We start from the raw sequence: 21,520 nt of genomic DNA, 5'->3' as shown, positions 1-21,520 counted from the left end.
GTAAAGACCATTGCAGTACTTTAGTTTTATGACTCCCATGAAAACAACAAGAAATATTGCACAATCAACATGAACATGTTCCTGTACTTCTATAACACAAAAATAGCTTAGTCATTTACACTAGCTCAGTGCAACAGGGGCAGATTATCAAGCTGTTCTCCATCCTGGACTGACCCTTTTATTTTTCCAAGTTTTCTCTTTGGTTTTTAAATGCAGTGATTTGACATTCCAGCTTAAGCTACACTTTCATCATGTTCTTGCAAATTCACAGGTAGGTCTCATGCAAATTCAAAGGTAGGTCTCATGAAGTGCTGTTCAACATCTCCCTTAAGAGCATCTCAAGTAGACCCAGATACTGAGAAAACACCATGTAGAAATACACAGGAAAGAAATGTCGTTTAATTTCTATATTCAGACCTATATAAAAGGCAATAAAATGAGGAATTGGAATTTACACTACTAAACTATAGCATGCCTCTTTAGCTCCTTTGTTTTAACTTACAGAAATGTGAGCTTAGACAAAATTATATTGAAATATACTGCAGCAAGGAGGGAAGGCTATGTTTATTTGTTCAATTTTCTCAAGATATCTTTTTGTCAATTTTTTCTTTGATTAGAATAGTAAATATAGGAGCAGCATAAATGTAGGAGTTGGAAGGCATGTAGCTCTGTGAAGTGGAAATGCACCCCTTGGTGCTGTATTTTATTGCAGCTACTCTTTGGTGCCCTTTTAATACAAACAGGACTTCATTTTGAGAAAGGTTGTAATTGTATCCAGCTGCTGACCCAGGCTTGTCATCCTTTCTTATACACTGTGAGGAGAAAGAAGCTATTTTCCATGTCAAATTTGATTTATATCTGAAATCAATCTGCATTGCTCTGAAATTCATCAAAGTGGTCAGTTTCAGAAATTTAATATAATTCAAAATATGAGGGAGAGAAGTTCAAAGCGATCATTTGAAGTATTTGTCCTCCTGAAAGGCAGCACCTTACCCTGAATTGCACAATTCCTTAGATCCTGCAAAGAGTGGTATTAAGTCTGAAATCAGACCTATCTCAACTTCTCTACCCAACACCCAGTTCTCACTGATTCTTTTCATCTTTTCAGAATAGCAGCCAGGAGGCTTTTTCAGCACAATGCTAAGAAAACACCTTCTAGTTAACTAAAAGCTGCACCAGGTTTCCACCAATACTTCTTAAATGTGATGCAAAGACACAGGGTGTATTTTCCCACCAACTTCGCAGTTTAGCCAAAGCAGGTAAACAATAAACTATAAAATAATGTAAGGCAATACAGAAGTATGAAAATGAAGATAAGTTCTTACCTCTGAATGTGCCTTTTCTTCTGCCTGGAAGAAAACAAAGAAATGGCTTAGAATCAGTGTGCAACATAATTGCGGTAATAGAACATAAAAGCCAGCCACACTGAAGTGAAATGAATAGCTTCACGCATCCATTACATTCAAGCAAGGTATCCAGTAAAAACAATAAATGGAACTCTTTTCAACTTGCTTGGCAAAGCTCCAACTGAAACCCCAAAGAGCTTGCCAGTGTACTGACAGAATGAAATGGAGGAGAAAGGGAGAGTAGGACCAGAACTGCAGAAACTGCAGCTACATTTCTAAGACACAAACAAAAGTTTACTATGCTGTCACTGCGTGGGCCGTAATCTGACACAAAAAACCATTTATGCTGCAATGATTATTAGGGCTCCTGGCTTTATATTTGTTTTACTGCACACCAAGACATGTTCCTAATATGATAATAAGTAATCCCTGATTCGAGAAATTGACAGCATACATGTAAAACATATATTTGGAAAGGTGAGGGGAACTTGCATTTTAATGTAATTTCTTCCATACAGAGTACCAGCAAAAATATTAAGGGCTATCAAGGCATGTTGAAATTTTCAATTAAACTTGCTGATATTTAATAATTTTCCATATTGCAATGCATTGTGTCATATATTGAAACTTTTTAATCAGCAGCCTTTTTCAACAAGCTAAGAAACTATACCACTGCAAGGCAAACCTTTTAAAGTCATTCAGTTTCTAAGCATTGGATTAGTACTATTGAGGAGATATTTGGTGGACAGATAAATCTTGCTTCAGTGGGATTCTAATGGAAAACAATGACATGCCACAAGAAAGGAATCCTTTCATAACAGAAAATAAGAATCAGTTAATGTACTGGAAATCAATCCACCTCATGGTCTGAAGTGGCCCACGTTCAGAGAAGCAGTCTACATTATATGGAAGAGAAGTAAGCAGTAGAAGGAAAATGTAGGTAGAGCAACTATCTGCATTAGAAACACTAAGAAAACCCAAGGTAAGGATTCTTCAAAAGTTCTCTGGCACTGGACTGTCTTATTCTGTGTTATTACAAATTAGTATAGCTGACTTTTAACCTGTATTAGGCATTAATTTTGGGCTGTTAGGATTTTAATGATTTATAATATATATATTCTTTTTTTTTTTGTTTTACCTTGCATAAGGGGAGAAGACTTCTGGAAAATGCCCCTTTCCATACATGCTTATCTGTTAACAGTCACGTAACAAACTGTGATGCTATGATATTGACCTTGGCAACATGTAGAAATGCTTTTGGCTGAAACTAGTCTAATACCTGACACATCACTATGTGAGGATGATTTAGTATAATGATTTTTTTCCCGTCACAGATGTGACATACTAACTTTCTGATCAATGTTTACAAAAAAGAGATCTGCCTATAGAAAAAAAAAATTATATTCTATTCCCATTATTGTTACATCAAATATGTAGTGCATGGAGGGTCACAAAGGGATTGAAGTGACAATGTCCCCTTATGGTTTCTTCTGTGACAGCAAAAGCAAAAAATTAGGGTTGGTGACTTTTTCCTAAAACTGCCATGTGGGGACATGGTCCTTGTTCTAGGAGCACCAAACCTGCTGATGAAGCTATTGCTACATGTCCTTACCAGACAATGCCCTCAATGCACAAGGAAGTGTTGCCTCTCCCCGAGTTCAGAGGTGGCTCTCCTAAGTTAGATTTTGTGAACAGTGAAGGAAGTAAATGAATGAGAAAGACCAGGATTTTGGACATACTATCAGCTTTTAAAAAGAGATTCTGACAACCAAATACATCTCAGTAGTTTTTTATTAAGTTCATGCTCATCACATCATTGCAACCCAGGACACGGGCATTGTTCCAATAGGCTCTAAAAGGAAAAAAAAATCTTTTTCTCACTCTACTTCTCCATTATATGCATGCATCCCATCCTTGCAAGGATTATTTCTTCTTTGTTTGAAGTCTTAGAATATTAGGGTACAAATGACATGTCCTTACACAACTCCTCTGAGCATGGCTTAGCACAATCAATGAAGCCTAGGGAGTCAAAGTGTAGCTAATGCTGAGAGCCAGTGCAGGAAATTGGCAATTAACTAAATATGTGAAAATTTAAGTGTTTCAACCTACTGAGCAGGAGGAGATTGAAACAGGAGACAAACGATCATATTTTTTTCAATTACTCACAGGTCTAAATGTATTCACTTCCAAAACTGAATCAGTTTACTACATCCGCTTACACGGTATATTTTTCTGTGGAACAAAATGGATGTCTCTGTACATGCGTATCTCTACAAGCTAAATTTTTAGTCTATGCAAGTTAAGTCCTGAAAACCCAAATGCAAGTCAAGAAGAAAGCCAATATATACAGAAAAATAGCGAATGCAGGACTTCTGCATCATTGGACTTATTCAATGGCAGAAAACAATGAAATGTCTCTTCTGAATCTCATATTCTAATTCTTGAAACAATCTTCAGAGAATAACTTGAAGATTTTCAGCTATCCTCTGGTAATTATACATGAAGGTCTTGATCTTCATTTAGTACTTTGTCTGAATTTCTCCAGGGATTAGATCAAAGAAAACACTAGCAGTAAGGCTTAAGACAATGCTTGAGCAATATAATAAATACATTTAATTGAGATAACCCTGTGAAGCCATCCCATTGCTCTCTTCACTCAACTGATGTGATACTAAGTGTTAAACTTTTCAGGTTTCTACTCCACTTGTGCATCATCTTTTGATTAATTGCTGGAAAGTTTAAACTATTTTCAAAGAGGGCTCAAGCAGAAGAAATTCAGATAAAAAATCTATTGACACTAAAAGTCAATCTTAGTAATTTTTTTATACCAATTTATTTCTGGCCCTTTTCAGATTTTCCCACAGCTTCCATTATCTTGCCTACACAATCCATTACTTAAGGAGTGGGGCTCAGCTGCAATGTGAATTCACAGTCAGAAGATCTTTACAGTATGAACCTGGGTAAACTGTTTAAATTTTATTTTGCAGGGAAAATACCACTCTTTACTATCATGAGGTTTAGTTAATATTTCCAAGATACTCTGTTGAAATATAAAAGGTTATATAAATAGTGTTTGTGGTAGTCTGTTATTTTACAGTTTGTTCTTCTGTAGTAGGTTTTAATATTCCTTGTTATAAGTTTGTAGTGGTTCAGTCTCTGTACCCCATTTGGCTTCCCTAGTGTTTCAGTCCTGAGTTGTTTACCACTGTTTTCCCCGCCAAAATGTATGTCAATCCACATGTCAATCCACCCATAAACCTCCCTTGTTCCCTTGTCTCACCCCTGTCTGCCAAAGATAGCACACCCCTTTGGTTCTGGAGTGTTCCTTCTCTTTCATCCCTTCCTTGAAGCAGAATTGGGTTGTGGGGCTTGCTCCCTCCCCATGTTGGCTTCTATTGGGGAGCCCTTACCCTGCACCCCTCCCCTAATGCCCTCTTATTGATCAAAGGTTGTGTCCCCCCCGTGTTCCCCCCATCCCTATAAAAGCAGCCCCTTCAGGTTCAGATTTGGTTCACTTGCTCTGCCTCGACTTTGACATTAAATGTTTGGAGACTCAGACAAGTGTCCCTCTCTTATTGCTCTGCCTCAGTTTCCTCATGCCCTGTGCCTCTGCTGTGCTACCCACGCCACAGCAATCACCGCCACCCGCGACAGTCTTGGCAGAGACTCGGGGGCGGCCACGCGCGTCTGCCCTGCAGCCACAAGTGGGACAGCGAGCCGGCCAACCTCCATCCCGTGGCTGCTGAGAGCCAGACGCAAGTATTAGTAAATTCTTGCCACATTACACAACATCAGAACACAGATATTTCAGTATTACTCACTTACTGGGTGCTGAAAGCATCCTATGTCACTTTATAGCTTGATTTTTTTAATCTATCTGTTTCATAATATTCTTCTAAAATTTGACATCAAAGCTTGAATTGTAATTTTTGACACACCTCCCCATGCAAACTGATATACTGTCTCATAGACAAGGAAATAGTTCCAAAGATTTTTTCAACCACCAAAGCATAAGTGAGAAGCTTAACTCTGAATGTAAGTCATGACTCACATGTAGCCAGCCTGTATAAATATTCTACACCTCCCACCTTCACCTCCCCTCTCCTGCTTCCAAATAATTCAGGACTGGTCTGGACTGGAATGACTTGCAACTTGCAGTTTAAGGCCTGTAAAAACCTAAGGCTTGTGTACTCGATGTTTTAGATATACCCTTGTATGAACCTTTTTATGATTAAACAGAGCTAGGAGAGGCACCACGGTGCATGGATACAATACACTTTCCAAGCTAACATGAGTTTAGCACTGAGACAGAGGTACCATGTGCTACAAATGCATCGAACTGCAGGAACTTGGTATTCCTAGGCAAGAACTGGTGCTGGCTCTGGGTAGATGAGTCCATTTCTGGAATGTCAGCTGACACTATTCAACAGCTGGACATATGGAGAGGACACACACTATTCATGAATGCGTGGGATGAAAGCAGGTTAAGTGGGTTGCTCTCCTGTGAAAAGGGGTTCCTGCAGCATGTAACTGTATTTAGGGAGGAGGTTGCAAAGGAACTGCTGTGTATCAGCAAGGGAATGTCCAAACATGTTCAACTGCTCTCTATGGATGATTTCTTGTTAGTAGAACAACTGAAGCAATAAATAATGCAAAATATATAAAAAATCCCCCATAAGATAAAAAAAATCAAAAAAACCCAATAAAATAACAAAATAGAGGAAAAAAATCAATCCCAGAAAAACTTCTTGAGATAGAAACAGATATTACTTAATCTATTTAATCTAACTAACAACAATTAAAATTTTAGAAAGTTATTCTCTTCTCTTTGTAAATAACATCTAAATGCTGCCACTTCCAAGAAAAATCAGTAGACACTTCAAATTACACTTCCCTTACCCTAAGGCAATCTTGTAGTTTTCAAAAGGTTTACCTCAAACAGTGCCAGGATAGAAATAATTGTCTAAGTTATGCACTAGCTGGAGGTAAGTAGAATGACTCAAAATAGTCAACTACAATAGCATTAAGAACCCCCATAAAAGAGACACTCAGACTTTCACCTTCTTTTTAGCTTTCAGAATGTATACTGGGTGATTTTAAACATTAATAAGACATTCACATAAAAAGGTGAAAATAATGTTTTCTAAAATAGTATACAGTAGTACAAAGCTGAAACTAAACATTCCTACTTTATTGCAGTAAAGTTCTAATTCTCCTAGATCTCAAAGTATTGGAAATTTTCATGAACAATGAAGAGAGGCAGGCAGAACTTTTTTCTAAAATATCAATACTCACCGTAGAGTAGAGAGAAGATGTGCTGGAGACAAGTGATAATGAGGACCCATGTACTTTAAGAAAAGGAAAATAACATGAAATATTGATGAAAGCATAAAACTTCCCCCATGTAGCTCAACAAGTAAACAAATTTTTAAAATGAGAACCAATTTTCCACAAAGTGCAATTATGAGCTATCAGTATAGAATAGCTTTTGATAGATTTTCCTGCATTTAGAAAGATTGTCCTACACAGAAAAACATTTTCCTGTATATGGGGGCAGGTGAGTGAGCCAATGAAATTTTGTATTATTATCAGCAAACCACCAAGCATCACTTTTGTTGCTTTGACAAGAAATTGCTTGATAAATACACTCTTCAGAGAAACCAGGAATTGAGCTGTTTATACTCCTGTCCTAAGTTCAGCAAATGATTTTAGTAAGAGTCTATGCTTTGGAAAACAGTTCACATTCCAGGGGGTGAGCTCCCAAGCTTTCCTCAGAAATGCTAACCTGCATAGTTGTAGTAAATGGGAAAGGATAACTATGAGGGATAGTAACCTATTTCCCCTAATCCTCAGTGGAGTCAGCCTCAAGAGTATTGAGTGAAATGTTGAAGGGTTGCACTTTAAGAAATGGGGTTCCTGGCCTACCTGGAAAAGGCAAATGAAGACTAAAACTTTTTAAAAAATTGCCCCTTCTGCTTCTGATGACTCTCCTGAGGAAGGCTACACCTACAGATAATTTAAAAGAAGATAATTTATTTCATTACCTCTTTTTATTTTTGTTTCACAAGAATATTTTTTTTAATTTATTGTTTGCCAGGGTTTGATAAAAACAAAAATTTTGCTTTTATAGCTACCTGTCTGCAAAAAGAGACACTACAAGAACACCTGGATTAGCCAAATGGACTTTAAATCTAGTTTTGTATTTATAGAACTGTGGTACGCTGACCATTGATATGGAGTGGCTTCCAAAGTATGTTTGATTTTCAGTCTCTGGTTTAAATGTCTGAACTAAACTGTCATTCTGCATTCATATACAGTGGCCCTATGCATTACCTCACTTGCTTCACTTTAATCTTCCTCAGAGCTCCTATCTTAAAATACATTTGACCTTCTAACAGCATCATTTCATGTTAATCTCTAATGATCGTACACTGCTGAAAACTGTTTATTACTGCTGCATTGACTTTCATTTATTCAGGTTATCCACTCCAGCTGGATATGACACATAACCAATGAAAAAGCTTTCATCAAACCCATTGGTGGCCCATTACTGAAATTCTACATTTAACGCCTCTTTTACTATGCATTAATTGCTTTGTTTTCTCTGTTATTCTTCCATTGTTTCCTTTGATAATTCTGTTCCTCAGCAAAGGGTCTGTAGTCAGCTGTCCTTGAATTATGTGATATTCTTTTGTGCAGTCAGCCATCCTCTCTGTGCTGACAACTCACAGCTTGAGTTGTCCTGCACCCTACTGCTAGTATTACATACCCAGATGTCTGCCTGATATATCATCTAAAATACAGTAAAAGGAATCAAAAAGTAGAAGCACTATTTGTCTGTTGTTTTATCTAGGACTTTCCCCCCCCTTTTATCTTGTAACTATGACCTTTGGGGCTAAGGAAAGACTTTTTTAATTTGCCTATTATAAAGATAATTTACATTGCCATCACTTAGCAGTAAACAAGATGAGTGTTACAGAATGAACTGCACAGAATTTCAGTTGTCTTTTTTTTTTGTTGAATTAAAGCATTTAAGGACTTTGCACTCATGCGAATTCGGCAAATAATCAGATTTATCAGAAATGTTAGTCAGAAGAAAATATTACAGTGCATTTAAATAGGAGTTTTCAGGTTCTCTGTGGATAAAAAAGAGCAAAACCCAAAACCAAACCAAAAAATATTCACCAAGTTCCAGATGTTGCAGATAGCATTAAAGAAAGCAGACAGTAATAATCTGCATAAAGCAGTGAGGTCAGTTTAAATTACAGAATTTCAATACAGAAATTCACATGGTGTTTGCTGCAGGAGGCTGTAGGAAAGTGGGGAGTTTAAATGACTACAAAAGAAAGGAGATGCTAAGTAGCACTGGTGTTTGGAGAAAAAAAAAAGGAAGCACTGAAGTAGGACTAAAAGTGGAGAAACACAGTAGTGAAGGTACGTTCAGACATTTTGGATTTAGAGGAAAAAAGAATAATTTTCCAAGAATGGCTTCCTTTTCTCCAAAATTTCTGATAGAGGATTTGCACATATATGAGATACATACAGCATTGCTTATTACTGGGTGAAAGTAATACCTTCCATGTTTTAGGATATGGAAAGCTTGTGACTCCAACTCAACAGGATTAATAAAAGCTTCACAAAATCATTCAAGTTTCTGTGGTGTAGGGTACAGAAGAAATATTTTTAAATTTTACTATGCTTTGGATATCTATTTTAGGATGTGTTTGCTAATCTAAGTAGTTACTCAGTCTTACCTTCTTCCATGCTGTCCCTGAATGAACCTGAATGACTGATTGCTCGTGGTCTCTCTTCTAAGGACGTAGCACTGCCACACAGCTGGGAGTCATCATAGAGATCAAAAGAAGTGTCTTGTGCAGGGATGCTGTTTGAACGCATCATGCTGGGTCCAGGAAGGTTAAACTGTGACAGGTTGGTTGGACTCACTGGAATAAAAAGCTTTATTAATGAAGCACATTTTCATTAAGTGAGTTTTTCTTCTGCACAAAATTGTAACGTAGGACTAGCATGGTTAGGTGGACTTCATGCTGTTGAGATAATGGAAGGCTTTTATTCCTACATTTAAAGCTTCAACAAAAAGGTGGAGCAGATGGCTTCAAAGGAGCTGGATGACATTAATCCTATAAAACACATGGTAACACTAACACTGGTGTCTGAACACTCTTTAGCAGCCCACAGAAAATTAATGGGGGAGATTCAAAAGTTAAAAAGGAATAAGAGGTCATAAGTATTTTTATAAGCAGCTCTTCTAAAAAATCAGTGTCTGTATTTTATAGTTATATACCTGTATTATTGACTGCTGTTAAGGTCAAAGTTTATTTGCATATGCAAGACATATATCCTTTGATTTTCAGAAGCACCTACCACCACTATATTAGGTTAAATATTCATGGAAAGGCCTCACTTGAATCTCGTCCTAATAAACAGGTGTAGTCAGACACGGCTGAAATCAAGAACAGCATTGATGAACCTACTTTAAGCTTTCACAAAGCTCTTTTGCCAGTAGGAAGGAAAGCCTGGCTATGGTTTTCCCGGACCACACAACCTCAATGCCCAGCCAAATTCAGCCTCAGTATTTGGACTTTTATTTTACATCATCCAAGATGTGTCCTAAGTTATAAACTACCAGAACAGCTGTATTGTGAGAGAAAATTATTCCATAGGGCTATGAAAACTGAAATAAAGCAAAGGATAATGAACAAATAAATTTTAAACCCCATGATCTTATTTCTCTCTATTGTGAGTTCACAAGAACAATGAACAAAAAGAAAATGAGATAATTCTAAACAGAAAATAATATAGTGAAAAATCACTACTTAGAACTGTGACACAGAAAAAACTGTGTCTAAAACTATACGAGGAAAATTCAAAGCAGTGGCTTGTTTAGTGAGGATCCAGTTTCATTTTTAGAAGTAGCTTAGCTCAACTTCTTTTTCTGTATGTAGTAAAGACTAGCACGTGTATGTCTGATCAAATTTCTTTTGAGTGATCGTAACCTATAGATGCCATAAGCTGTGACAGAGAGATAGAAGTCTTAATTCTTCAAAGGATGTTAGTAATTCCTTACTAGGTGCCTAAATAATAAAAATCTCATTGTGAACCTAAGTATGTGTCAAGTACAGTGGAGATAAGTGGGTTTTATTCAGAATTAAAGAAAGAAATAATACTATAAAAAATAAACTTTTGTTGGATTCCTTTGAAACTATATTCAGAAGAACCAAATCTAAACCTTGGTTCGTAATCAAATAAAAATGCAATGTCACTCTCATCCCAAAATACTATATTGCATTCAAGGTTAGGTTTGGATTGGGCCCAGTGCAGTTATAGCCAGGTCCAGCTACTGAAACACATTGAAAAGGTCTATTTCAAAACAAACTTGTATGTAGGAAAAATGCAATGTTTAGTTTCTGAAATTCACTAATATCATGGGAAAGAACACTACTAATGGTGAAACCTAAAAGATTAATAGCTTTGAACCAGAAGCTAATTTCCAGCTCTCCTGCAAAATTTATCTCCTTGGTCAAGTCATAAAGAATCTGTGCTTTTTTTTCTCTGCGCAAAATAGGTGGTACCCTGGCCTCCTTCATTAACAGTACCATGAGTTTCCTCTCATTAGTGAGGTACAACAATATGGTGATGAAGATGTTAAAAATAAACTACCTTGTCTGGCAGACTGAGAAATATGTACAGCTGAATTTTATGGTTCTATTGCAGAGGGGGAGAAACAGTGAAGGGAAACAGCATTTACCCAGGTTGGAAAAGTGATATTTTCCAGCTGCAGATGAAGACATAGCTGAAGGAGAAACAAGTGGGGACTGACTGCCAGTGTCTTGCAGGCCTCCGGTTGAGTGGGAGCGTAGCCATTCCTTGCCTTCCTCCTGACTTGTCTGCCGGGATGATGGTGTATATCTGAAAAACCACAGCTGACATGCTCAAGACAATGACAAGGTGATGTCTTAGAAAGTAACAGCTGTCACATAAATACCCTTCACCAGTTATATAGAACAAATCCCTAGGAAAACATCAAGTCCAGTCAAATTATTATCACCAAAGATTTTAACTAGGTAGAATTTACCATTGGGTTACACCGAAAACATACAGGACTTGAACACCCCCATACTCTTCATCCCCCTCCCCAAAACAGCATTCCCTTCTTTTGAAGAGACAGGATGATAAACTATAGCAGACAGACAACTGACCTGACAGAAAAGGACTTCAAAGCTACAGGAAGTGAACAGGTTGATGCAAAAGCTTGGAAGCTGTATGGTTAGGATGGGGAATGGGCAGAATAGAAGCCAAGGAACGTTAGTAGCCACTTACAAAATGACATCTGTCACACATCATGTGGGCAATTGACTAGACGACAAGAGTGAAACAGATCAACAACTCTGAAAAAGGAGTTTGCATTGGTAATGACAGCTACATATGGCCATATGCACGTGGTCTGCCGCTCTGAATGCTACCTGACGTTGTGTCCTGCCCCAAACTGAGGGGAGGGAAAGGGACAGGAAAAATAAACAATTAGCAGAAACAAGCTCTCTGGAAGGAAGAAGTTTGGCAGTCAAATAGTTAATCAACTGCTTCCTATGGTAAACCAATAAAACAAGTGCAGTGTGACATGTGGGCCAAGAGGGAGAACTGGTAACTCACTGGTCCAGCCTTGGCTGAGCTGGAAGAAGGGCAATTCTGGTAGTGGTTAAATATTAAAATGTGCAGACAGCGTGGGTCTTAATCAAGAGATTTGTTTTCAGCAATGTCTGCAATTCTGAATGAAATGCTTCATTCAGACAATATCCTGCTGAGAAATGAACACCTTATTTGCTACTGTCAAGAGCTGTCAATGTTCCCCAAAACAGCAGAGCAGAAAGGGCTTTTGATATTCTGGCCACAGGCTTGTGAGGCACAAATGTTTCTGCTTAGAGAGAAGATTAAATGAACATAAAAGTTCTTGGGTTGTGCTTGGGTTTTTGTATGAAATTTTACAGCAGTAAAACATCTTGTCCTTATTAAATATTTACTTCCTTTCTCCTTCAAAAATACAGCTATGATCTTTGCCTATAATTGTGGTAGAGCACAGAGTTACTGAGTGGTTATCAGATTGGAAAGATGGCAAAATTAGAATTCAGGATCTGAGTTTTGGACTGGGATCTCTGCATGTTAAATCAAACTGATTTTTTTTTCCTAGGCTAACTGATCATTCTTATATGCCTATAAGCACTTTTCCCACTCAAATTCACTTTCAGCTTTCAGCCACCATTACAGCTGAACATCCACAAACTCTGATCATCCCATTGTATCCTCACAGGGTCCCCATTATGCCTTTAATGTCTTCCACCTTTTCCATTCTCTCCAAATCCAAAGTGATTGTTTTGCGATGACAGAAATTTTGAGAAATTCTTATTAAGGAACAGCTAGTGTAAAAGGTCAAAAGGTGCATTATAGTGAATAGTTAAGCATTATCTTAAAATTCAATAAATATTTATTCATAACTCATGAGATATAATGGTGTAATTTCAGTTACTGGAAAGCTGCAGTGTCTGTGTGCATGCACATATATCCTTTCTTGCCAAATATTTTTCCTGGACTGGGGAGATGGGCTTCCGTGCCTCATGAGACCAGCCAAGTTACCTAATGATCCACTCCTTTCACCATAGAGGAGAGAAGAAGGTGGATAAATTCTGTTTTCTGTGATGAAGACAGAATTTAGTGAAGAGTTAGTAGCAAAGTTGAGCTCTATGTATTGCTGAATAAGCACCAAGAAAACTGTATGGAGCAGCATGCATTTTATACTTAGAAACCTTGGATAGCAAAATTAGTATTTTCTAGCCCTATCCTTTAATAGCTCTCCAGTTCAAATTGCATGAGTGTTTGCGTGAGTCCAAAGTCAGATCCATCTCTAAAACCTTGTTTTTCTCCATGTTTTCAATAATTAGTCCTATTGAATTGCATAAATATCTTGATCTGTCTCTTTTAGCTCTCCAGGATTCAATGCCTTTTAAGATTCATTGCATAATGATCCCTAAGAGTATTTACTTTCCATGGTATATCTTGAAAGAAGATTTATTCCTTAGGCAGACATGGAAAGAAAAAGTCCATTGTTAAAATTTACATTTTCTGGTTTGAATCGAAATTCCAAGAACTCTGTTGTAAACAGGATCAATAAAAGGAGAAAGAAAAATAAAGGCAGCATAGAAAAAGGTTACAGGAAAATAGAGAAGCAGCAGTCATGCTCAAAAAATATATATATACCTTAATCCCTTTTTGGGTAGTGTATTTCTGTCAAGCTGCATGCTGTTAAAACAAAAAAAAATCCCTAAGGACATACAGTAAACAGGACTGTTCAGAATTACAAATTTTAAAGCTCTAGGTTTGTGTGCATAATAGAAGGTCATTTAATGCCTTTTAATATAACTTTCATGATAAATCCTTTACTCATTGAAGGGAACAGTAGGATATGGACTGCTGCACATTCATTTTTCATCTAGACATGCTCTGGGCTGGGTCAATAGTAATTTGGAGACTGTCCGAGTCAGAAAGAAGTGCTTCTTTACGATTTCTAACCTTTCTACAGCTTTGCTCTGCAATCTGTATGAAAATCATATGGTCACAGTATGAATCTTTATTTTTCACAGTTGCCTATGATAAGGCAATAGATTTCCAAAAGAAATAAAGGTTGTGGCACCTGCTAAGAGGCAGCATGGCCTTGCCAGAAGCCAAACGACAGCTCCGTGTGTAGAAATATGTCCTTAAGATTCAGACACTTGGCTTTGTGTTGTTGAGAGGCTCACATAGCAGGGTGATGGTAGGGACAATGAAAAGTGGCACCAGAGTAATGTTGTTCCATTTTCCTGCACACAAACTGCCAGAGTGGCAGATTACCCAGAATTTATGTGTGCAGTTTTCCTCATTTAAACCACATCACTAAAAAAGCACCCACTAGCCCTCCTTCCAAGTGTCATTTCAGCATTTCATCATAAAGTCTTGGTAAATTGGTCTCTGGTCGTTGTGGTTGGAACTAGTTATCATCAAGTAAATGTTGCAAAGTTTTCTCCCTTTAGAACATAGCTTAATGTCATCATATGGATTAAATGACAAAATGGCTTTTGAAAGCTTCTGTATTACATATCATAATCACACCTCTGAGAGCAGCAGTAACTTAGGACCCTTGCTACCCAAGAAATACCCTTATTAAAGAAAGCTGTTTCCTATTGTGCTGTGGGTGATGGGAGTCCTACTGTCATGTATCCTTGATCCTAGTAGATAAAGGCAGTGAAAACACTGTTGGCATGGACAATGCATTACTATCAGGGCTTGGGCAAATGGAAACAAACTACTCTTACCACCAGGAGATTTTACAGACAATTTTACTAGTTTAATAAAGGGCCTTGCTCTGCATTTGGAGAAAACAAATGGAAGGAGAAAAATAGCAGTATTTCAGCACAGGCCCAGTTATCATGGTCAGGGCTTGGGCAAATGGAAACAAACTACTCTTACCACCAGGAGATTTTACAGACAATTTTACTAGTTTAATAAAGGGCCTTGCTCTGCATTTGGAGAAAACAAATGGAAGGAGAAAAATAGCAGTATTTCAGCACAGGCCCAGTTATCATGGTCCATGTGAGAGTAGTCCCATATCAGACAGAGGACTGTATTTTCAGCATTTTGCTCCCAACATATATAACAGGACCTAGAATGGCTGGCAAAAAGAAAACATGAATTTGAATGAATGAGTCACTATTTTTTTCTTCACAGAAAAATGGGGCCTTGATGTTCCTTTATTTACCTTTATGCACCTCTAAATTTCAAGATGAATAAACATGATCATAACACCAGTTTCTTATGCAAACACTTAAAAGTCAAAATGAACAATGTATTTTCCAATATTATTTTAACTTGGAGGTATATGTATTTCAAAATAATCTATAGCACATTATCTAAAAATAAAGGAGTCAGTGCTCCTTTAAACCAATCCACAAGCCAAAAGGTATGCCAGTCATATAAGTAGGTTAAGAGTGACCGTAGGATTTTCCAAAAATCTTTTGAATTCAGATGATCAAATGAAATAGGGATGAATATTCCTCAACATAAACATGGAGTTATTGCAACTGCATTTAAGTGAGTGTACCAAATGCTCATTGTATGTTTTTAAAATAATAAAGCTTACAAAGATGTTCCTGGATTTCAGATAATTGTATGAAACCATTAAGCATGGTTTCATGTAACTATTAACTTCATGTAACTTGAGATCAATAACTGCCCTTATCTTTTTAATATCTGAAATCATTCATCCACCAAAAGCTGGGTTCATTGCTTCCACAGAAATTGGACTTTTGGTAAATAGAACTTAATTTACCTCATATCTCTAAAGTTGATAATGATAATAAAGACAGTCCTTTCCTGAAAGAAGCAATGCATACATGGACAAAGACCAATATAAAGTGAGAATGAGAATGTAATATTCCTGATATTTTCCTTTGCTATGTAAACTGGAAGAAGCAATCTTGCAAAAAAATGAATGAAGACATAGGCTGAAGTTGTCAAACCCACTGTATCTCATTCTTTTTTATTTTACGGTGCTGAAACTGAGTGCAAATTCTATGAGGGAGATTACAGGAAGCCTTAATTTCCTCATTTTCCTACCTGCCCTTGGTGATGAGGTTATCTTGGCAAAGGGCCGTAATAGTATATCCTTGAGCTACATCTAACCCTTTCAGAGCTGCTAGGAAATAAAACAAATTATTGCAAGCTAAAAAACATCTAGAGAGCTCCATGACAGGCTGGGCCAAGCTGATATGGGTCTTACAAATTAGTTTCTACAAAGGCTAGGCATATAAGAAAATCTGATACATGATGCACTGTTTCACACCTTAAAACCACAACTATCAATTATGATAATTTAAAATAATTGAAAATCTTGAAGGGCTTAAGTGGATTTCAATGCACTTTCATAGCATTCAAGACTAAACATTCTTTTAAAGCAAACTAGAGAAAGCCAGTCATGTAACTAAAAAACACTTCCACTCTGCTAATCTTAAAATGTAGCTGTTACTGCTGATCAGACCACTGTTTATTTCTATATTTCTGCATTTTTATGCCTTCCTTGCTGTGTCCTTCGGATTAAGCAGAAGAAAGTTAAAAATTTGCAATGCTCACCAGCAATTAAGGGTTTGAAAGATCTACTGGTGATGTGTGCACCTAGAAATTTTTACAACTAAAGCAGTAATATTTTCAGTTAACCCCAGAAGACGTCTTTATTTTAGAGTATAAATACCTGCACGATTATTTTAATCCCTCTAAATTGCTGTAAGGTAAAATACAAGTGTCCTCCCATATAGGGAGCTACACTGCTATGACAACAGAATTAGACTTTTCTAAATATTGCTAAACCAACCAAATATGTGAAAAACCAAAAACAGGCCTAAGAGAGATGCAAAATTTGCCTTCCTTCTGAAAAAGAAAATGCTTTGCTTGCTTTTACTGGTTGTTACAATGCAACACAATCTCATTGAATGATGCAGAGTTTGGCTAGAGTAAACTTTGACACTTCACTCCAGGAGTTGCCAGGCAGCTCTGCTTTGATGCCATACCATCACTTAGTGGGCAGCCTGAAAACTGTGGGCAACATCTGATCATCCCTGGAGGGATAGGTGGGCAAATATAGGAGAGACCTTGCATGTTTGCTGTCTCCAAGAAAGGTGACTTTTTTTGGAGGTAGTCAAGGGCTACTTTCCTTCACAGAAAACATAGATGTACCCTGAGGTTTTGTTCTCATTTTCTGTGTTCTTTCCAGCTGTTATTTTCTAAAACTTGACATTCCAAAGTCTCAAGTTAAAGCCTTAACGAGAGAAAGTATAATGGGATAACTACTTTCTAAAACCTATGTGCAATATTTTCATTTTCAAAATGCCTTGTCCCAGCATGGCACTACAACTCTGTACACATGTTCTGCAAGAAAGCATCACTATTTTCCATTTTGTATCTATGCAAATATATCCTGCCCTGTTATATCCCTTCAGACTTATAAGCCTTTGGTCACTCATCTTCAGTAACTCTTTACCAACTAGCCTTTTTATTTTCCCCATTTGCTTATGAGAGCAAAGGAATAGCACTTGAAGCACTTGAAGATTTAGCAAATTCAGGATTTTTATTGCATTTACTATTTCCCCACTATTCAGATAGTATGTTTTCCTGCAAATGAATTAAATTAGTCTTTATTATTTAAAAGGCTGTTAATAGCTAATCCCATGTTATCTGTTACTTAACCTATTTTGTTTAATGTCTGCTGTATTTTTCTAGGCAAACTGGCCTTCCCATAATCACCTTGCCCTCTATCCCAGCTCTCCTCCTCCCTCTTTCCTCAGCACAGACCCTTTAAAAACTTTTCTTCAATTCTAATGACTGCAGGGTTTTCAGGCTCTGTCTGAAACAGGGAAATGCAAAGTTCATTAGGACCAGTAAACTGAAGATATCTTCAACCTTTTCATTTCCTGTTAGTACGCTTGCCTTTACTGATATTTATCCATCAAATTACAGCTAATGATTCAATGAAACAAATCCATATTCATTTATATAATCTATCATTATCTCTCTCCTTTCAGTTTTTCCTGCATTTTCCCTGCATAGATTTTATGTTGCTTGCTAGTTGTACCTCATTGTGCACTTTGGTCTTTCTGATTTTGTCTCTACATTATATCAGTACATCTGATTATAAGGACTGCTGATTCAACCTTTTGTAAGCTCTAGGGTGACTGAAGAAAAAGAAAAATCTCCTTGCAGATAAATCTCCTTGCAGATAATTTTTTATGCTACGCCATGCTATAATTAGTATAATCAAAGGCATTTAAAATATGAGATTATGAAGAAAAAAGGACATAATGTGCTGCCAAACATATCTGTCTCCAACATTGCAAATCAATGCCTTTGTTGTGAAAAAATACTTTGCTATGAGTAAGTTTTAATGTATAAAAGGAGTTTAGAAACTCAGCACTTGTATCAGACCTTTCAGAAAAATTGAACTGCAAAAACCCTGTTGGGGCTATAATTCAAGAAATGACACCATTTACTCTATGTACCCATATTTGTTTTGAGGCTAGATCAACATGAACAATGGCTCTCTCTGGACTCAATCATAATATCCCCATATGGACTAATCTGAAACTTAAAAATACCGCCAACAGCAAAATATTTGGAACCACTGAAATTAAGTCACTGAACAAATACATAAAGTATTAGCAGCAGGGGTTGCTCAGAAACTTCTGCCAAGGCATTAATTTTTGAAATGTGATGTTTAAGATCCTGCATATCAGTATAATTTTTGGCATGAATTCATACTCGTCCACATCATTCTATTGACCTCACCATCCATATATGTGGCAGTGAAGGATTTTGTAAGCTTATTATTAATAACTAACCTTTTAAGAAATATTGTCACATTCAGTTCATAGTACACAAATTCCTATTTAAAAAATTAAAGGCACAGTGCAAACTACAAATTGTTCTGTTATCAGTGTATTTATAACTACTGCACTGTTAACAATACTAGGTATTGTTAGTGTAGGCTATATCAGTACATATATATGCTTTATAATTATTAAAATGATATATTAGTATGTAACAGTAATATAATTTGTAATTATATTAGTAAGAGGTGTGATTTTTGGTTGATATAGTAATACTCATGAATGTAACATAAGAAAATTATATCTATGAAAAGTTTCCATCTAGGTTTCTCAAGGTTTTGATTATGAGTTTTTTTTTTTTATGCTGGCTTACTGAAAGTGAATTCCTTCTATGCAAAGGACGGGTATCAAACAATCTCTGAGTTTATAAAAAGGGTGAAAAAACTTGACGTTGTACGTTAAAGGTCTTTTCTACTTAAAATGTTTGTGATGTTAAAAACCTAAATAAGTTTAAAATAGATTTGACTGATTCAGTAAAATTTTATTTTTTGAATAAAAGGCTAATGAAATATTTAATATTGATTTTACAGTCCACATGTGAGATCAGAGTTTCACTGTCAAATCCCAAAAATTTTAATGGGAAGCAGAACTTACTTAGTGCCTAGCAAAAATTATTTTCTTCTCTCCTGCAAAAGCCAAGTAAATATATCACAAAAAAAGAAAAAAAAATAAGAAAAAGAAAAAAAAAGAAAAAAGAAAAAAGAAAAAAGAAAAAAGAAAAAAGAAAAAAGAAAAAAGAAAAAAGAAAAAAGAAAAAAGAAAAAAGAAAAAAGAAAAAAGAAAAAAGAAAAAAGAAAAAAGAAAAAAGAAAAAAGAAAAAAATCTTGGTTCAACTATGCCAGGCTGGTTGCACCTTTTATAATGTAATTTAAATGGTAAAACATCTGCATATCAAAAAAATCTTTAATAGAGGAAACAGAAAAACATTTTCTTGCATTTCTTTGTCTGTTCTGGGCACTTGCCAGGACTGACCATATAGCAAGGATCTCATCTTGTAAACTCTCTCTCCCTGCCAGTGAAGCTGCAGGTCAGTAAGGATCTGTGTAATGCTTACCATGTAAGAAGAAACTTGTAAGACTGAGTATTTTAAGGCAAGACTGGTCAGCTGAAGACCAGGACACACTAACTCTGCCTGTGCTTTGAGCTAACGGGAAGAGAAAAGTGGGGGTACCACAGCTGGAGATTTGCTTGCTTTGGAACTGCCAAATGCTGGGACAGCAGGTGAATCCTGCTGCAGGAATCATTATGTGCCTCTTGGCTGTTTACACTTGCCTTTAGTTAGACAATTTTCCCCCTTTTCTCTCCAGAACAAGGGAACTCAAAAAAATTCTCAAGATAGAAAAAGTGCTTGTAAAACCTTAAAAGGCATTTGATTCCACATTACAATGCCTTTCAGCTCTCTTTTCTTCCTTCCTTTTATTACATAAAGGACTAAGCTGCTAATTAAACAGTGTCCCTTTAGCAAAACAGGTGGAGGGCTTATTTTTTTTGCTCCTGTCCTTTTGCCTCTCACTTATTTCGTGGTCACTATATCTATAGGCAAGCTCACCTTTCCGAAAGAGTAGATCTGACGCTTCCAGTCCTCATGAGCAGGCTCTGAACCTCCTGAGTGCTTGTTGTCAGTCCAGAGAGAGAGCCATGATGGCTAAGAGGGAGGTCAATAGACTCGGAACTGGTGTGAAGGCTAGTCATGGACTGGTAACTTGGTGTGTCCTTACTGCCCGCTGAAGAGCTGCTCAGGTTTGCAGCCCACACAAGACCACCTGATGTAAAAGAGTGCACTGAGGCAGGACTGGAAGCCAGGGAGTGACTTAAGCTTACAACATCTGCATTTAAGTCCGAAGGTTTACTGAAGAGGGGGCTGCTGCTACCACTTTGCCCACCTGCACTGCCCATGCTGCCTGTGCCCGAGGATGGCGATTCCAGGCTGCCTTGCCGTGCCAATGTGGTACTAGGGCTGGGCATTGCCGATGTGGGTTTCACACCTTCAGTACTGGGTGCAGAGGCAGCTTTACCACTTGCCTTGGCACCAAACAACCTAAATGTAAAACAAATAGCTTTAGAGAAACTGATAGCCGCATTAAACATTCATGGCGCAACATCCTAAGAGCCAAACTACACATTTTTAATTACTGCTACAAAAATCACGCCTACCTAGTTGATCAATCGCAGCGCAAATTTAAATTCAGTTAACCATATTACAATAATCATGGTTTGTTTCTTTAGTAACCGCTCTTATTCACTCCTATTCAGATGTGCTCTTTGCACAGCCCCTCCCAGAGAGAGGTAAAACATCACATTTTTGTCTTATTAATTCATTAACAGATTACACTTTCACCCAAATTCAGTAATTAAGCATTCCCAAGTCATTAGCTTTTAAACTCCTCGCTTCCGAAAACTGCTTAAATGATTGCAACAAATACTTGCAAAATCCTCCATAGTTTAATAAACATCTAAGTATTTGTGCAAAATCCCCCTCTCGCTGTTTTTTTGCACAGATGGTCATGTGGTCATCAGTCATGTAGTAACCACTCAGACAGAATAAATGCACCACGGCTAAATGGGCTCAGTTTGTCTCCAAGGGCAGGAATGATAAAACTGCATGTCACATAACATCTTACAGCAATTTTAGATATGAAAACTCTATAGTGATGATGAAAAAATAAACTGCAACCCCTCTAAAATTTGAACTAAAAG

The 21,520-nt window shown here is 37.0% G+C and overlaps 1 protein-coding gene across 14 annotated transcripts in view; it reads right to left on the bottom strand.

The window, feature by feature from the left end:
• NAV3 (neuron navigator 3) overlaps positions 1 to 21,520 on the bottom strand; it is a 515,975-nt gene that overhangs the window by 38,063 nt on the left and 456,392 nt on the right. For 10 of the 14 annotated variants that reach the window (XM_068190278.1, XM_068190277.1, XM_068190279.1 and 7 more), the window contains 6 exons: positions 20,373 to 20,861; positions 13,614 to 13,655; positions 11,113 to 11,273; positions 9,101 to 9,289; positions 6,642 to 6,694; positions 1,326 to 1,349 (listed from right to left, as the gene is read on the bottom strand). In XM_068190278.1, coding sequence (XP_068046379.1) covers positions 1,326 to 1,349; positions 6,642 to 6,694; positions 9,101 to 9,289; positions 11,113 to 11,273; positions 13,614 to 13,655; positions 20,373 to 20,861 — 958 coding nt within the window. The remainder of the gene's footprint in view (positions 1 to 1,325; positions 1,350 to 6,641; positions 6,695 to 9,100; positions 9,290 to 11,112; positions 11,274 to 13,613; positions 13,656 to 20,372; positions 20,862 to 21,520) is intronic. The other 4 variants (XM_068190282.1, XM_068190276.1, XM_068190284.1 and 1 more) reach the window with 4 other exon arrangements.

The sequence above is a fragment of the Anomalospiza imberbis genome, chromosome 5 (genome assembly GCF_031753505.1).
Source record: "Anomalospiza imberbis isolate Cuckoo-Finch-1a 21T00152 chromosome 5, ASM3175350v1, whole genome shotgun sequence".
NCBI classification, from domain to species: Eukaryota; Metazoa; Chordata; class Aves; order Passeriformes; family Viduidae; genus Anomalospiza; species Anomalospiza imberbis.
This window is presented reverse-complemented; position numbering and strand designations above follow the sequence as displayed.